The 19,638-nt window shown below is 40.2% G+C and overlaps 1 protein-coding gene across 1 annotated transcript in view; it reads left to right on the top strand.

Annotated features, from left to right (window-relative positions):
* ARAP2 (ArfGAP with RhoGAP domain, ankyrin repeat and PH domain 2) overlaps nt 1–19,638 on the top strand; it is a gene marked incomplete at its 5' end in the record, with an annotated part of 134,152 nt that overhangs the window by 43,109 nt on the left and 71,405 nt on the right. Inside the window, 5 exons of the mRNA XM_081960293.1 lie at nt 4,103–4,285; nt 5,619–5,793; nt 8,527–8,661; nt 13,502–13,646; nt 18,178–18,280. Coding sequence (XP_081816419.1) covers nt 4,103–4,285; nt 5,619–5,793; nt 8,527–8,661; nt 13,502–13,646; nt 18,178–18,280 — 741 coding nt within the window. The remainder of the gene's footprint in view (nt 1–4,102; nt 4,286–5,618; nt 5,794–8,526; nt 8,662–13,501; nt 13,647–18,177; nt 18,281–19,638) is intronic.

Below are 19,638 nucleotides of genomic sequence, written 5' to 3'. Positions count from 1 at the left end.
ATTTGACTTGGAAATTCATGACATTTGATTGCACATTTTACAACAACTAGTAATTCTAGCAGATGATCACTTAAAGATGAGCCAGCCGTGTGCTGCTGCTGCCAAAAAAGCCAATACAGTTCTGTGCTGCATAAATAGAGGGATAGAATCAAGATCACGTGAAGGGTTAATACCACTTTATAATGCCTTGGTAAGGCCACACTTGGAATACTGCATTCAGTTTTGATCACCATGAAGTAAAAAAGATGTGGAGATTCTAGAAATAATTCAGAGAAGAGCAAGAAAGAGGATTAGGGGACTGGAGGTTAAAACATGTGAAGAATGGTTGCAGGAACTGGGTATGTCTAGCTTAAGAGAAAGAAGGACCAGGGGAGACATTATAGCAGTGTTGCGATATCTCAGGGGTTGCCACAAAGAAGAGGGAGTCAAGCTATTCTCCAAGGCACCCAAAGGCAGGACAAGAAGCAATGGGTTGAAGGAGAATGCTGCATCCAGTTTTGATTGCTATGGTATAAAAACTGTAGAAAGAAGAGTCGTGCACAGATTAGACATTTTCGAAAGGAAAAAAACCCCATATCCAATCCAAATAACTAGGAAGCCTCAGCAGAAATAAGAACCTGTTATTTAACCATAATCAAATCAGTTCTATCTATCATCTATCTATCTATCTATCTATCTATCTATCTATCTATCTATCTATCTATCTATCTATCATCTATCTATCTATCTATCTATCTATCTATCATCTATCTATCTATCTATCTATCTATCTATCTATCTATCTATCTATCTATCTATCTATCTATCTATCTATCTATCTATCTATCTAAAGCCAAAAAAACCTCAGTCATCATAAAATCTTGAGAACCGTAAAGCCTACAAACCTGAAATTTGGCACATATGTTCCTCTTGGCTTCTAGGTGCTCCCTAAGAAAGGATTTTTCAAAATGACCATCAGATCATTAGTATTTCTTATATGGTAATTAGCATGCTCTGATGCTAAGGAGTTCTACTCCCCCTCCCCACCTGAAAAGAACTCTGTTCCAACTGCCAGTTGCTTCATATTCCGTTACCTCACTTCAAACCAGAGGACATTCCACTCCTTCACTCAGGAGCGTTCCGGGGCTCCTTACAGTAATAAACATCGGTACCGCACCACAGTGTCTACTCCTTCCACCCATGGGACTGCCTCTGGACTCAAGGTAGCGGGAGCGATATTTCCTTATGTGTTTCAATCACTGACCACCACTGAGCCAACAGATTGAACCGGAGTGAACTGGATTTCTCCTGCATCTCCCTTATCACCATTGTAATTTCTACAAAGTAACTCCTGTAAATCTCTTATATTTCAATTTAAAAGGGTAGTCCAATATGTTGCGATGTTCATTATTTGTACATCTTTTTTCCCCATTTAAAAAAAAATCATCCAATTCAATATCTGTGAATCCGGTATTTCCGGCTTATTCTTTGAAGTTGTAATTTTAAAAATCCACCTTAGCACCCAACGCGATTTCCTCCAGAGGTATTTGCTCATCTTCAAAAGTAACTTTTAGTTGCAATAAAGAATGTAAAAGTTCAAGCAATCCAACATTTCCTTTATAGTAGTCGCCTTGCTAGTAATCGACTTTCAAAGTCTTGTTTTACAATTGATATGTAAACAAAGCAGGTTTTTTTTTCTGCCACACAAGAAGCTCTTTCTAATTAACTTCAAAGCTTTTCTTTAAGTCAACTTCACAAAGCTTTCACTTTTACGAAGCTTGGCAGAAACAACTCCGAAATAACCTCCTTGCTGCGTATTGCAAGAAATGACCAAAAATTAAGATCTTACAAAGCTGGAATGAATAGAATAAATAGAATAGCAGAGTTGGAAGGGACCTTAGAGGTCTTCTAGTCCAACCCCCTGCTTAGGCAGGAAACCCTACACCACTTCAGACAAATGGTTATCTAAGGTAAAGGTAAAAGTTCCCCTTGCATATATGTGCCAGTCGTTTCCGGCTCTAGGGAGCAGTGCTCATCTCCATTTCAAAGCCAAAGAGCCAGCATTGTCCGAAGACGTCTCCATAGTCATGTGGCTGGCATGACTCAACGCCGAAGGTGCACAGAACGCTGTTACTTCCAACAAGGTGGTTCCTAGTTTTTCTACTTGCATTTTTACATGCCTTTGAACTGCTAGGTTGGCAGAAGCTGAGACAAGTAACGGGAGCTCACTTCATTACGTGGCACTTGGGATTTGAACTGCTGAAATGCTGACCTTTCTGACCGACAATCTCAGCATCTTACCCACTGAGCCACCGCCTCCCTTTATGGTTATCTAATCTCTTCTTTACAACTTCCAGTGTTGGAGCATTTACAACTTGTGGAGGCAAGTTGTTCCACTAATTAATTGTTCTAAGTGTCAGGAAATATCTCCTTGATTAGTTTCCCTCCATTGTTTCTTGTCCTGCCTTTGGGTGCTTTGGAGAATAGTTTCACTCCCTCTTCTTTGTGGCAACCCCTGAGATATTGGAACACTGCTATCATGTCTCCCCTACTCCTTCTTTCTCTTAAGCTAAACATACTCAGTTCCTGCAACCGTTCTTCATATGTTTTAGCCTCCAAGCCCCTAATCCTCTTTGTTGCTCTTCTCTGCACTCTTTCTAGAGTCTCCACATCTTTTTGACATTGTGGCGACCAAAACTGAATGCAGTATTCCAAGTGTGGCCTTACCAAGGCATTATAAAATGGTATTAACACTTCACATTATCTTGATTCTATCCCTCAGTTTATGCAGCCTAGAACTGTGATGGCTTTATTGGCAGCTGCATCACAAGGCTGGCTCATACATTGAATGATGTGAATAATGGGATTTTGTTTCATTTTAAGTGGATTGACAAGAATTCCCACCCAGCAACTGGTGGACTTGTGATTCCGAAGATTTTTTTCAGTCTTAAATGAGCAATATGAAAACTAAAACTGCAAAGTGATTCAAAAAATTGGTGCATAAATAAATAAGAGGGAGAAAAAAAATCTAAGATGCATTATATTGCCAAAAGTATTTGCTCACCCATCCACATAATCAGAAGCAGTTGTGAGCGAATAGCTTTGGCAATATAGTGTATATTGTATATAAAATAGTGTAGAATAATAGTATAAGAGGAATATATGTACACAGATAGATATGAGATGTAGTGTATAGAAATTAGCACATTGAAAGAGCAATATGTATAGAAGAAATACAAGTACCTACCCATGGATATAAGATGGAGTATAGATGAATTAACATATTAGTAGATGAAAATGTATTTATATTGGGCATACCAGATGCTTTGACATAACACAATCATTTTCTTGGCTCAGCTGATAAGGGAGGAGAGCTTGTGGCTTAGAGGCTAATACAACTGCCTAACATGTAAAAACAGCCAAGGTTTGAATCCCAGTAAGGGTATGGCTAGCTGATGAGAGCTAAATAGCTTGAAATGGATCTATACTAGTCTCCCTTTATTTATTTATCAGCACAAATTTATTTATTTCTGACTCTCTCTGTCTCTGTCTCTCTCTCTGTCTCTCTCTCTCTCACACACACATGGATATAAAGGGTATAATAGAGGTATACTGATGTGGAAATGTTGCAAAGATTATAATTGTGTAAAAAAATGGAAAAAACTGTTTAATGAAAGCATTTTTTTAAAAAAACGAAAATGAGGTTGGATCCAATCTTAAATCCTGAAAAGATGCATTTAAAGCTCAGAGCATGATGGAATCCACCGACTCACATTTATGACAGTTGTCGCATCCCGAGGTCATTCTGTGACCTTCTGACAAATAAAGTCAATGGTGAAGGCCAATTCACTTAACAGCCGTGTTACTGACTTTGCAACTGCCGTGATTCGCTTAATGACTGTGGCAAGAAAGCTCATAAAATGGGGCAAAATTCACTTCATCAATGTCTCACTTTGCAACAGAAATTTTGGGCTCAATTGTGGTTGTAAGTCAAAGATGACCTATGTTTTGCTTTAATTAATTTTCTGAATAAAAAATATATATATTTGAAAAAATAAGTTCCTTTCTGAATTAATCTATTTTCCCCCCTCTGATTAACATATTTTCCTCTTTTGGGGGGTAGCTTTTTATTGTGATAGGCAACGAAAGGTCCAATAGCTTTTGGGAAGGTAATCTCCAACCAGATGAAAAATTACAAGTGGATGCCCCAGATGACAAGAGGCTAACTTTTATTACTCAAAAATACAAGGAAAGGAAATTCAGAAAAAATACGCTGCTGTCTCAAACCAAGGATGAGTTAAACAAGGTAATTGCTGGTGGAAATGATAGGGAGGGGAAGAATTTGGGATCCTTTCCACTTTTTGTTGAAAAAAAAATCTGAAATGTTGGCGAGATAAATAGAGGAGAATCTTGTCCTATGTGCTGGCATTAAACTGGGCATGGCTTTCTTAATGCAAAAGGAATGGGTTCATTAATGCGATGGATAGAAATGGAATGAAATAAATAATCACAACCCATAATGGCAATGAGCCTGAAGGATGTAGTTTCTACAAGGGTAGAGTAAAATGAGAATACAATATAGAAGCTGATCAAATTAAGACAAAACCATAACGAAATTACCATAATACGGAGCCATAGAATAGGATGGATCTGTGATGGTGAACCTATGGCATGGGTACCACAGGTGACACACAGGTCCCTCACTGTGGGCACGAGCGCCGTTGCCAGCTGCTTTTCTGGTTTCTGGCATGCTGGTTTTTGCAAGTGCAGGAGTGCCGGAAAATGGCCTGAAAACAGCCAGAAAACAGCTCGGAAATCAACCTGGAAAATGGCCAAAAAACCAGCCAAAAATGGCCAAACCCCAGGTTGTTTTTCTGGCCATTTTCGGAGCCATTTTCTGAGCCATTTTCAGGCAATTTTTCAGGTCATTTTCAGGACAAAAATGAGCTAAAACGGTCCAAAAACCAGTCTGAAAATGGTCCCCAAACAACCTGTTTTCTGGGCCATTTTCAGCCCATTTTTCAGTCCAAAAATGGCCTGAAAATAGGCCCAAAAACACCCAGAAAACAGGCATGCGTGGCATGGCCAGCTGGTCTTTGGGGCTCCGGTGAATGCACATGCACACACATGCATGCACGAGTCCAGTTTTGGCACTCAGTGCCGAAAAGATTCACCATCATTGTGATAGATGTAATAATCTGATTGCTAAGGAAAGTAACTGACTAACTGTTTTTGGTGTGGAATGGGACAACTTGCTACAGCCAACTCGCAATGGCCAACTCACCGTGGCCAACTCTCTATGGCCAACTCACCATGGCCAACTCTCTATGGCCAACTCACCATGGCCAACTCTCTATGGCCAACTCACCATGGCCAACTCTCTATGGCCAACTCACCATGGCCAACTCATCACAGCCAATTCACCATGGTCACATTGTGGGCTAGATCTGGCCCGCGGTCCTTGTGTTTGGCAGCCCTGAGTTAGGCACTTGAGAGCACAATAACTCTTGGTTAGGCACTTGATGATGACAACTCTTTTCCGTAGGCTCACTCTTGTCTTGGTGAGCGACCCCATGCAATTAAGAAATGTCAATCTCTTCTTCTGGTGTTCTGCTCATACTTTTCATCTTTGTGATCAGGCGCTGTGTGCTGCAGTTATTAAGCCGGATGTCTTGGAGACCATGATGCTGTTGTTCAGTGGCGCAGACGTGATGTGTGCAACAGGCGATCCCACGTTCAGCACCCCGTATTTGTTAGCCAAAAAATCTGGGCAGAGATTGCAAATGGAATTCCTCTACCACAATAAGTTTTCAGGTGCGGTTTTCAGGTAGTGTGTGCCTTATAGGGGCTGTGTGTGTGTGTATAATTCAATGAACACCAATTTCAGATTAGCAGAAGCTGTATGGGGCTGTGAATAGAAGTTTGTGTGTCTACATACAATTCAATGAACAGCAATTTTTTTATAAAGATAACACTCTAGAAAGCCTTAGTAAGACCACACCTAGAGTACTGCATCCAGTTTTGGTTACCACACTATAAAAAAGATGTGGAGACTCTAGAAAGAGTGCAGAGAAGAACCATCAGGATGATTAGGGGACTGGAGGCTAAAACATACATTGAACGGTTGCAGGAACTGGGCATGGCTAGTCTAGGGAAGAGAAGGACCAGGGGAGACATGATAGCAGTCTTCCAATATTTGAGGGGCTCCTAGAAAGGCATGAGGCTCAAACTATTTTCCAAAGCACCTGAATGCCAGACAAGGAATAATGGATGGAAATTGAACAAGGAGAGATTCAACCTGGAAATAAGGAAGAACTTTCTGACAGTGAGAACAATCAACCCATGGAACAGAAGTTGCCTTCAGACGTTGTGGGAGCTTCATAATTGGAAGCCTTCAAGAAGAGACTGGACTGCCATCGGTCAGAAATGGTGTAGGGTCTCCTGCTTGGCAGGGGACCTTGGAGGTCCCTTCCAACTTTGGTAATCTCTTAAGGCATCTTGGATCTCCTAATGGACAATCTCTTAAGTATGAGCCAACAGTATGCAGCAGCAAGCAAAAAGCCAAGGCAATTTTAGGCTGCATTAGTTGAGGGATAGAATCAAGATCATATGAGGTTCTAGGCCTGCTTTATAAAGCCCTTAGTAAGGCCGTACTTGGAGTATTGCCTCCAATTCTGGTCACCAAAATGTAAAAAAAAATGTTGAGAGTCTGGAAAGAGTGCAGAGAAGAGCAACAAAAATGATTAGGGGGCTAGAGACTAAAACATATGAAGAGCATCTAGAGGAATTGGGTATGTTTAGTGAGGTGAAAGAAGGACTAGGGGTGATATGATAGCCCTGTTTGAGGAGCACCTACATAGACAAGAGGGTCAAACTTTTTTCCAAAGCATCAAAAGGCAAGACAAGAAACTATGGTTGGAAACTAACCAAGGAGAGAAGCAACCTAGAACTAAGGAAAAAAATTCTTATGTCAGGGTTCCAAATAGCATCCAAAAGTAAATCAGAGTCCAAGGCAAAGTATTGCTCAAAGTTCCAATTTATTAAGAGAGCCATGTTGGCACATTTGGGAAAACCCAAATCTGAAAGCTTCCTGGTTTTCCCCACCTAGTTGAAAGTTCAAGATCTTGCCCCCACACCCACAAGTCCATCACATGGTCCAGTCTCCCATGCTGGCAGTTTCCACCCATCCAGTTCCGGTCAGGTGCAGAGGTGCAGTGACAAAGGATGACCTTGGCTTTCTCAAAAGAATTTTGTTATGGCTACATATCATCTAACACCATACAATCCCCCCCTCCCATTTTCCCACAGGAGAAAATGCATAGTAGAATAATAGAAAGTGTGGCAGGCCAAAAAAGATGGCTGCAGGCCTGACATCTTAATGGTGAGACCAATCAATCTATGGAATAGTTTGCCTTCAGTAGTTGTGGGTGCTCTATCACTGGACGCTTTTGAACAGAGACTGGACAATCATTTGTCTGAAATGGTATAAGGTCTCCTGCTCAAGTGGAGGATTGGACTAGAAGGCCTTACGGGGTCCCTTCCAACTCTATTATTCTTTGCACTATGCTCTATTTCCTGACTACTGAAACCAAATGCTAAGCTTTATCTCCGGTAATGTTGTACTGTAAACTACAGTCAGGTCCAGAAATATTGGGACATCGACACAATTCTAACATCTTTGGCTCTATACACCAGCACAATGGAGTTGGAATGAAACAAACACAATGTGCTTTAACTGCAGACTGTCAGCTTTAATTTGAGGGTATGTACATCCAACTCAGGTGAACGGTGTAGGACTTACAGCAGTTTGCATATGTGCCTCCCACTTGTTAAGGGACCAAAGGTAATGGGAGAATTGGCTTCTCAGCTGTTCCATGGCCAGCTGTGTGATATTCCCTCATTTACCCCAATTACAATGTGCAGATAAAAGGCCCCTAGTTCATTTCAAGTGTGCTATTTGCATTTGGAATCTGTTGCTGTCAACTCTCAAGATGAGATCCAAAGAGCTGTCACTGTCAGTGAAGCAAGCCATCATTAGGCTGAAGAAACAAAACAAACCCATCAGAGAGACAGCAAGAACATTAGGCGTGGCTCCTAATGTAAACCGCTCCAAACTTGATTGCAGGAAATACGACTTCAGCAACAGAGTGGTCAACGCCTGGAATGCTCTACCTGACTCCATTGTTACAAACCCCCAGAGGTTCAACCTTAAACTGTCTACCGTTGACCTCACCCCATTCCTAAGAGGTCCGTAAAGGGGGCGTGCATAAGCGCACCAGCATGCCTACTGTTCCTGTCTTACTGTCCCCATTTATTCGTACCCATTTCCTGGGTTTTTATTCATGTTTATTCCTATTCCTGTTATCTTGTACATGAGTGACAAAGTGAATAATACATACATACATACGTACATAATAAATATAAATACAAATAAATAGATCTGACTCTGCATCAGCCTTTCTAGCTTCCACTCTTCAGAGCAGAGAAGTCTTAAGCAATGATTTGAAATGTAACTTCCATCACTAACGTTTCTTCATTAATTTATAGATTTTTCTCACGTTGATGGCAGCACCAACACCACTGCCTCTCCCAATTCACCTTTACCATCCTTCCTTTGTGATAATTTATACATGGTTTCCTTCAACCCTTCCAAGCTGTTTAGTGACAGGAAAATTAAAGAAGGTATGTTGGTCTTTCTTTCTTATCTATGGCTTGGGTATCCTGGTAACTATATCGGTCAGATGCCAAATCTCAGAAACCATAGCTTGAGCCAAGGATGAAGGAGGAGAAACTTGGTCTGCAGTAGAAAACATATCCCTACCAAGTATTTTATTTATTTATTTGTTTGCTTGTTTGTTGGTTTGTATTCTTTTGTCCACCCAACAACTAATCCACCAAACAAAAAAAGACATAAAATTGCTGCAGCTTTTAAATCAACAGGCAGTCTGGACTAAAATGTTCTAATGATAAAATCCGCAAAACAAAACCTTGGCCATTATCATGTTGATTGTGGTGAGATAAATCAGATAGATGGATGGATGGATGGATGGATGGATGATAAGAAGCTAGAAGTTAGATGATAGATAGATAGATAGATAGATAGATAGATAGATAGATAGATAGATAGATAGATGATAGATAGATAGATAGATAATAATAATAATAATAAATTTGAATTTATTAGCCGCTCCCTTTCCAGGCAGGACTCGGGGCGGCGTACAATGGGCATATAGAACATAGAAACATGTGTACAAACACATAAACATACAAAAATACAGAGACACACATGCACGGAGGAGGTAACCAATTACAACATTTAGACAGTTAAAATCCCCATTAAAATACCCCAATTGTAAAAGACCCAATGTACAATTAAAATTTAAAATTTAAAAAGACAGTCAGGAGGAGTGAGAAAAATTACGGTTGAGCCAGGCCAGATAATTGAAAGAGGTGGGTCTTCAGCTGTACACGGAAGGAGCGGAGGTCGGAAGTAATCCTGATGTCACGGGGGAGGTCATTCCACAGGGCTGGGCCCATCACAGAGAAGGCTCTGCTCCTGGGTGTCGCCCCCCGACACTGTTTGGCGGACGGCACCCGGAGAAGTCCCTCTCTGTGTGAGCGAATTGGTCGCAGGGATGTGTGGGGCAGGATGCGATCCTGCATGTAACTAGGCCCTGTGCCATGAAGCGCTTTAAAGATCATAATCAAAACCTTGAAACACACTCGGTAGACTACAGGAAGCCAGTGCAGCTCGCGCAGGAGAGGTGTTACAGGGGAGTATCTAGTCCTCCCCATAATCACCCGCGCGGCCGCGTTCTGGACCAACTGCAGTCTCCGAGTGCATCTCAAGGGAAGCCCCATGTAGAGAGCATTGCAGTAGTCCAGGCGAGACGTCACTAGCGCATGGGTGACTGTGCGTAGGGCATCCCGGTCCAATAAGGGGCGCAATTGGCGCATCAGGCGGACCTGATGGAACGCCCCCCTTGCCACGGCTGTTACATGGTCATCCATGGACAGCCGGGCATCTAGGAGGAAGCCCAAATTGCGCACCTGTTCCATGGGGGCTAGTTGCACGCCCCCGATGGCCAGAGATGGAAGCACCTGGTTGAACCGGGAGGCCGGAAGCCACAGCCACTCCGTCTTGGAAGGGTTGAGTTTTAGTCGGTTGCCATCCATCCAGACCCGTACGGCCTCCAAACAGATGATTGATAGATAGATAGATAGATAGATGATAGATAGATAGATAGAGATAGAGAGATAGATGAGACAGACAGACAGACAGACAGACAGACAGATAGATAGATTGATAGACAGAGAGAGAGAGAGAGAGAGAGAGAGAGAGAGAGAGAGAGAGAGAGATGATAGATGATAGATGATAGATAGATGATAGATAGATAGATAGATGATAGATAGATAGATGATAGATGATAGATAGATGATTGATAGATAGATAGATAGAGAGAGAGATAGATAGATAGAGATAGATAGATAGAGAGAGAGATAGAGAGATAGATAGATAGAGATAGAGAGATAGATGAGATAGACAGACAGACAGACAGACAGACAGATAGATAGATAGATAGATGAGAGAGAGAGAGAGAGAGAGAGATGATAGATGATAGATAGATGATAGATAGATAGATAGATAGATAGATAGATAGATAATAGATAGATAGATAGATAGATAGATAGATAGATAGATAGATAGATAGATGATAGATAGATGATAAATGATAGAGATAAAACCTAGATTATGCTGTAAAGTATATGTAGGATGGATGAGAGATTAACTAAGATAAAGATGACAGATACTGAAGAAAGAAAGAAAAAGAGGAAAAGAGAAAAAAGAAAAAAAAGAAAGAAAAAGAAAAAGAAAAGAAGCCAGGAAGGAAGGAAGGGTAGGAGAGAAAAAAAGAGAAAGAAAGAGGAAGGAAGGAAGTCTTCTTCCCTTTATGCATTTTAGGAACATAAGAGTGACACTGATCAGTTTTAACACTATAGGAAATCTTGCCTGTTATATTTATTACAAATCTTATCAGAATACATTGGTCTGTGTGTGTGTGTGTGATATTTTTGAGGCTCTTTTTTCTCCCTTCCTTCCCTCCGCCCCGCTATAGCTTGTCTTCCTTGGCTTTGCCCCACTGAGCAGGCTTTCTACCCTGCAGCGTAAAATAGATTGACCCTCGTCTTGACTTCTCTTTCCATCCCCTTGTGGCGAGTTGGGATGAAGAGCTGCCCCTTTTAGCTTTTGGCCGCTCGACATTCAACCCTTTATTTTGCAAGCAGCTTCTGTGAAGCTACTGTTTTGTTTCCCTGCGGCTTTTATTTCTGTTTCAGTTTCAGACGGTGCCTTATTTTTCTGCGTATGTTTTCTTTCTCTTTTTTCCTTTTTGTCTCCTGATCTCTCGTGTTTGCGTCTTGATAGTTTTCTGTACATCTGCAATTGGCGACTACAATACGAAGCTCTTAAAAGCCTCTGATTTTTCCTCCCACGCCTGCGTCATTTCAGCGAGCCTATTTAAAAATATCAAAAGGAAGGGAAGAAGCTTCCCTAGGCTTATTCACATTAACCACCCAAATATCTCCCTGTTTAAATTGAAAGCTTTGGTTGGAAATTGGGCTGGCTACTTAAATGAACCTAGATAGGAAGCGGAGTAATTGACTTAATTTACAAATCTGATTATTTCTGATAGGGATGGAAGTTCAAAGAATTTTATTTCATGCAGAGGTGTAGGTAAAATACATAGGTTCAATATGTCAGATGTGAAATGTGCAAATACTCTGTTTCCCAGAAAATAAGACCTCCCAGGATAATAAAACCAATCGGGCTTTTGAGCGCATGCATTAAAAATAAGCCCTCCCCCAAAATATTGCAACACAGCAGCAGCCACGAGGTGACCACGCTCACCTCAAAAATAATAAGGCCTCCTCGAAAATAAGGCCAAGTGCTTATTTTGGGGGGGGGGGGTTGTCAAAAGAAAATAAGACTCTGTCTTATTTTCAGGAAAACACGGTATTGATTTTAAATCCAGGCAAGATTTTACTTCATCTACTCTCATCTGCTCTCCCGTTTTATGCATTCTGTATTAGGTGCCTCGATGTGGTTACCTGTCTTATTTGAATTCCCAGCCTGTATGGGGACTGGGTTTTTAAAAGCATTATTAGTGAACTGCAGTGGCATAGTGGTTAGAGTGCAATACTGCAGGCTACTTCTGCTGACTGCCGGCTGCCTGCAATTTGGCAGTTCAATTCTCACCAGGTTCAAGGTTGACTCAGCCTTCCGTCCTTCCGAGGTGGGTAAAATGAGGACCCAGATTGCTGGGTCAATAGGCTGACTCTGTAAACCACTTAGGGAGGGCTGTAAAGCACTGTGAAGTGGTATATAAGTCTATTGCCTTCTTCCCTCCCTTCCACGGTAGCAAGGTTGTTAGAATGCTGCATTGCAGGCTAACTCTGCCCACAGTCTGCAGTTCGATCCTGACCAGCTCATGGTTGATGTAGCTTTCCATCCTTCCAAGTTCAGTAAGATGAGGATCAAAATTGTTATAATATAAGTCTATTGCTAGTCCTCCCTCCCTATTTCTTTCTTAAAGATAACATAACTTTGTTAAATGGTTTGATCATTAAAAGTAGAATCCTTTGGAAGTTAAAATAACATGTCTAGGATAATTCACCGCAGCCACCTTGCCATGGCCAATTCACCCTGTTCCTCCTTTGGCATCCTGTCTTTAAGGATTCTATTCCACCATTTCTTTGATATATATACAAGAATTACACCAATATGAAATTAGAGCAAGGATGCTGAAGGAGGGACAAAATGAAATGGGAATGACAAAAATTAAAATAACATCAAAGAAACAGTGAGTTGTGTTAAGTTATCCCGCCATTGGCCAGGTGAGTTGGCTTGGATGAGTTGGCTGTTTCAAAGTTTGTTGCATAAATTCAAATCCAGAAGCACACACAGGTAACTGATGCAGCAGGATTCATTAACTGAATAAACGTACAATACCAACAGGTGGTTTTTCCGAGGAAACACAAGGCAGGAGAGTTACAGGCAAACACAAGCAGTTAGCTTTCATTTCCACAGACAAGCCCAGGTAGACTGCTAGTTTACTTCTCAGAACAGCAGACTGCTTAATTCTTACGTTTCTGTTTCAATTCTTTGCACAGACTCAGATTTGTTTAAGCTCCCACTGACTGACTTAGTTGCTATGCCTATTCATTGGCTGACCTTGTTCCCATGTCTCTCCTAGTCATGAATATTTTAACAGGCTGGGATGAGCCTAGTCATGAATATTTTAACAGGCTGGGATGAGCCAGCCACAGCGAGTTGTCCCATTCTGAAAGTAACAGCTAGCAAATTCACTAAATCATAGAATCCTTTGGTAAAGGCAGATGGAAGATGGAAGTTTTGCAAGACTCATTTAAAAACTATGTTTGTTTCCATCATGGATTATTTGCTAATCATCCTGTGATAACGGTTAACTCTCCAGTTAATAAAGAAATCCCTCTTTAAATATAGAGTGCAGTAAGAGATGGTGCGTGTTGGAAAGCGGCTTTTTGAGTTACTATGAGAATGAGAAGATGGCCACCCCAAGTGGGACATTGGACATTGGTGAAGTCATCTGCCTTGTCATTCATAAGTCAGAAGACGCCTTACTCATGGGGTAAGTCTGGGGTCTTTGTTGGTTTTGGTTAATGATTTGCCAATGTTGATATTATTATTACTGTTCTGACCTAGGCTTTCCAAAATCACAAAGCAGACTCCTTCTCCCAACAAAACCCATTTTTATTACGCTACTGGGAATTCCTTTCATTCATATCCAGCAAAGTCCCAGAAAATAGACTCTCAAGGGTGAATTTACAATCACAGACCTTGTCAGGCTTGGAGAGCTGCCAGGCCGATAAGCAACACTATGCAAGCAAATACTTGGCAAGGAGTCTCTGACAGTCATGAACAAATGTTTACACTAATTGAATGAACTAATTGTCTCCTGCAAAGTCCCCTCCCCTTTTGCTCTGCTTTATTCCCTCTGGGAGGGGTCATTCATTATCCACCTGTGCCTTTATTCCCCAGTTGGATCTTGTTACTTAGCTGTTCCCTTCGTCTGGCAGCTCTGTGCATGCACACATCAGGAACAGTCTCCAGTTGTTCTTCTGCCTCACTGATGTCTGACTCCGAAGGCAGCTGATAACTGGCATATGGCCCTGGCCTCCTCTCTGCCTCCGACACAGAGCCCTCATCAGAGCCTTCCCCAGATTCCAGGACTGGCCCATGTTCCTCCCAACCTCCTCACTGTCCGAATCTGCTGCCAGCTCCTCAGGCTGCTGGGGGGCCACAACAATTATTATTATTATTTTACAAAGCAACTTTTTATAATGGTTGTTACATTCTTACTGTGGAAGTTTCAATTCTGGATTTCTTGTTGTAAATTGCTGGGAATTCACAGCAGATCTGAAGATAAACAAATAGAACATAGAATCACAGTTGGAAGGAACCTTGGAGATCTTCTAATCTAGCCCCCTGCTCAAGCAGGAGACCCTATAGCATTCCAGAGAAATGGGTATTAAGTGTCTTTTTGAAAGCCTCCAGTGATGGAGTCCCCACAACCTTTGAGTTCCACTGATTATTTGACGGTTGATTGAATGGAATGGAATCAATTAATAAATCTATGGATGAATGAATGATTGAATCCATGAATGAATCAATGAATTGAGTGAGTGAATAAATGAATGAATGATCTGAATGAATGAATGATTTGAATTGAATGAATCAATTAGTGAGTGAATGAATGAATGAATGATTTGAGAAATTAAACTCACACATTATGGATACAAAGACTTTGAATTTTCCCTCTTCCAATAAAACATTACTTTTAATGAACTTAATGAAATTGGAATTACTTGATATTAATCAGTCTTTTTAAATCAGTGGGTTTAGGAGTTCATGGCAGATCCGGCAATATACAAATGGAGTGAGAGAGTGGATGGATAAGTGATTGAATGATTGATTGATTGATTGATTGATTGAATGAATGAATGAATGATGAATGAATGAATGAAGACTGAATGAATGAATGATGAGTTAATGAATGAATAAATGAAGACTGACTGACTGACTGAATGATTAATAAATGAATGAGTGATGAATGAATGAATGATTAATGAATGAATGAATGAAAGATGAATCAATGAATGAAGACTGACTGAATGAATGAATGAATGAATGAGTGATGAATAAATGAATGAATAAATGAATGATGAGTGAATGGATGCATGAAGACTGAATGAATGAAGACTGAATGAATGAATGAAGAATGAATGATGAATGAATGAATGAATGATGAATGAATGAATGATCTTCTGAGAAATGAACTTATGCTTTATAAGCAGGGTAAAGGTTTTGAGTTTGCTCTTTCCCAATAAAACTTTATTCTTAATGAACATAGTGAAATTAAAATTCCTTGGTATTCAATGCTCTATTTGAATCGGTGGAGCTTGTAAAAATTACAAACTTTTCCAGTGAGGATATTCCTGTCAATTTTTTAAAGCCAGGATTTGCATCTCTGATAGCTCAGGGGTACTTTTTTTCCGGGAGGGAAAACAGACTTCAAAGGTGTTAGCTCCCTGTGTGGAAGAATTATTTTTTAACAAATAAGGAAGTGGAATACCATAATTAGAAGCATCTCTAGCAATTTCTCCCCTGCTTCCAAGTAAGGCTGAACCTCCTGGGGTCCTGGGTTTGCCCAGATGTGAATTTTCTATTCTTTCCCTCTATTTATTCCAGCTGGAATAGAAAAAGGATCAATTTCGATCTTCTTTCTTAAAGCCCAAACGTAACAGCCTTCTGCAAATTCTGCAACAGAAGGAAGGTAGCTAAGCAACCCTGTAGACCTCCGCCTGGAGATTGGGGTAATGCACGTTTCAGTCCAGGTATCTAGCTATAAAAAGGCATTTGTGGAGCCAATGGGAATATAAGGGAGAGAAAAAAACAAGGGAAGGCAACAAGGGACCTGCACACATTCCAAAATCAACAGAGTTTGCCTGACTAAACTAGTTGTGTTATCTCCTTAGAGCCTTTGGATTTGGTTTACGTTCATTGTGTCCTGCATAAAAATCCACACAGAGGAATAATCTGGGCTTCCTGTTTGGTTGTTAGTAGCCTTCCTCCATTCCATTCCACCCCATTCTTCCTTCCCTCTCTTCCTTCCATATATCCTTCCTTCCCTCCCTCCCTTCCATACATCCCTCCCCTCATTCAATACATCCCTTCCTTCCACCCTCCCTCCCTTCCCTCCCTCCCTCCCTCCCTCTCTTCCTTCCTACATCCCTTTGTTTCCTCCCTCCCTTCCATACATCCCTTCCCTCCTTCCTCCCTTCCATACATCCCTCCCCTCCTTCAATACATCCCTTCCTTCCTTCCATCCCTCCCTCCTTTACTTCCTTCCCCCCTCCTTCTCTTCCTTCCCCCCTCCCTCTCTTCCTTCCCTCCCTTCCTTCCCTCCCTCTCTTCCTTCCATACATCCCTTCCTTCCTTCCCTCTCTCCCTTCTTTAGACACATCCTGTCTATACATCTGGCTGACACTGTGACCAACCACAATCAGGTCAGGGATAAAACCGACAAGGATGAAGTTAATTGCTCTAGGTGTGTTTTCACGATATCCCTTCTATGTACATGAGAAGACCTTTTGCAGGGCCTGGAAAAAAAATGATGGTGTGATCTTTAAATCTGTCAGTGAGATTTTAATAGAGTAGGATACGATAGGAATAGGAATAGGAGTGGAATAGAATAGAATAAATGGGAATGGGAATAGGAATAGGACTGTGGTGGGATGGGATGGGATGGGATAAGTTAGAATAGAATAGAACAGAATAATAACTTTATTGTCACTTTGAATGTACCCTAATTGACCTACACTATATTGCCAAAAGTATTTGCTCACAACTGCTTCTGAATATGTGGATGGGTGAGCGAATAATTTTGGCAATATAGTGTACATTAAAATGAAATTTCAATGCATACAGCTCTCAAAGGGTCACCACCTCTAACATATACTACATAAACGTGACAAAATGAATGAATGAAAGAAAGAAAGAAAGAAAGAAAGAAAGAAAGAAAGACACACACACAGAGACAGAGAGACAGACAGACAAGAAATTAAAAATATGCATATACTCACATATATTATATGACACAGAGAAACAACACAATCTAGTTCGGAGGTATATCTCTACGGCGAGAATTTTCTGAAGTAGTGTAGGTAGTTAGCACCCACCCCTCTCCTAGAAGAATGAAATATTTTAGGAAATATTAAAAAGGCAGAATATTACGTTTTCCCTGGATGAGAAAAAGGAGAAACGTGTTTTAAAGACAAAGCAGCTCCCTGGAGCTCCCTGCTCCCCCCTCCCTTCAGCTCCAGGGTGATGGGATGAAGACATGGCCCTCAGGACATGACAGGATTAGCCCTCTGCCCCTCTCACCACATGGCACCTGGGAAGATTACATCACCCAGCAAGGCTCAACCAAGCCTGGGACTCAGGACAGCCTACAGAGTTGCCCCTGGGAGTCTGACAACCAATCAGAATATAAACTCAAACTCAAAAGCTCAGAGAGGGTATAAGACTCAGGCACTTTCAGCATCTTCTCTCTTTTTTCTTCTTCACCCAACATCTTCAAGGCATGTGGTCATGTCCACCATTCAAACCATCTTTCCAAACAGCCTCCATGTTTCCAGTGTCTTTCCCCCCCTCTTGGAACCCAGAAGGACATTTCTTCCAACAATAGATGCTCAAAGACACCATATTTTCCATTTCAGTTCTAAAGCCATAGCTAAATGTAACTCTGAAGACTTCTCTTCCCCCACTCCCCAGTTTAAAAAAATCGAGCCTCAATTTGATCAGGTAATATGATGACTATTGTTCTTTCCCTCCCACCTAAATTATTGGTTTAGTTCCCTTATTCTAGCTTTTCATTCCTTAGTCTGGTTGATCCCCTTCCTGTTCCTCTTCATTAGACTGTCAAATGCATATCGATTCCCCATTATCTTCCAAACAAATGCAACACAAATGAAAGCACTTTAGAGAACAAAACTTTGTGCTATTTGTTGCCAAGGAGTAAGGTCTGTACCCTTTATTGTTTTGCTTTTCTAAAGCTAATGCTAAATAAATTTGATTCATCTTTTCCTTGGCAATTTTAGAGCGATGTTTACTTTTGAAATCTACTTACTGTCAGAACGCGCATTTCTCTTCGGAGCTGAAACAGCGCCTTGCCAACGAAAATGGACTCGGGCAATATCTAAGGTAATTTTGGTAATTATCTGTTAAAGACAGACACCTTTAAAGGGAATGGAAAGGAAAAAAACACACTTGTTTTAACAAGGAGATTTCCGACAAAGCATTTTTTTTTTAAGGGAAGCAAATTTAGATTGCAAAGAAGTAAAAACTGTTTTCTTGGTTAATGGCAAAGGTTCTTGTGGCTTTTTAAGAAACAGTGCAGTTAAACATAAATTTTAAAAGACTATTTTTAAAAAAATGATTTGATATTCTTGAGTTGAGAAACTCCACCCAAGTTTTTACTAGTAGAAGCCGTTTTCAGAGTAAATGTTTTTTTTTCTTTCGTGAGCAAAATTCTGGCTTTTCTATTTTGTACTTTTTTTTTAATAAGGATTTTTATTTTTTAAGGATAAACTTACACAAACAAAACATAAAACATAAAAACATCTTCCAGATACATCTAGCATGTCAGTTGGTTACAAAACTTTTATGCATCCTCTCCATAGTCCTCACTTACAATTTATATAAAATCTCATATTATCAATCTAATATATGTATACATTATTATCATTATTAATCTTTTATTTGACTATAACTATTATTCCTTCATTTTGTAAGAGATATTCTAAATTTTGAATTAATTTATATTATAATAATTCATTACATCCTTCTAAATCCATCCAATAATAATACATATTTATATTATATTCTGTGTCATTCCATTGTCCTTGTATTGTAAAATTCTCAGTCATATTTCATTTCCATATTTTTTTGCCTAACCATTGGTAAAATAAATCCCATATCTTATAAAATTGTTCATCTTCTTGTTCTCTAATTTCAAATGTCAATTTACTCATTTCAGCACATTCCATTAGTTTATGAATAACTTCCTCCTGTGTTGGTATTTTCTCATTTTTCCAGTTTTTAGGAAATACAATTCTAGCCGCTAACACATTTACAATCAAATATTTCAATTCTCTACTATATGTTTCCGGTAAAATCCCCAATAAAAATATCTCTGGTTTAAAATCCATGTGTGGATTTTAGTCCAGTACTTTTTAGCTTGAAGAAGATTTTATAGCCTTCCCTCTTTTGAGAGGGAATAACGTACCTTATCAAAATGATTTGATATTCTTGGGTTTAGAAACTCCACCCAAGTTTTTACCAGTAGAAGCCATTTTAAGAGTAACTGTTTTATTTCCTTTCTTGAGCAAAATTCTGGCTTTTCTGTTTTGTACTTGAAGAAGATTTTATATCCTTCTCTTTTTGGTTTTTAGCTTTCAGTTTACTTTATTGTCATTGCACCTCATACAATGAAATGAAATGCCATCTTCAGGGTACATTATAACTATAAAAATAAAACACAAACACACATCCTTCACATT

This window comes from Natrix helvetica (assembly GCF_964273705.1).
Source record: "Natrix helvetica genome assembly, chromosome: 7".
Lineage (NCBI taxonomy): Eukaryota > Metazoa > Chordata > Lepidosauria > Squamata > Natricidae > Natrix > Natrix helvetica.
Note: the sequence above shows the minus strand (reverse complement) of the source record. Positions and strands in the feature narration are given on the sequence as shown.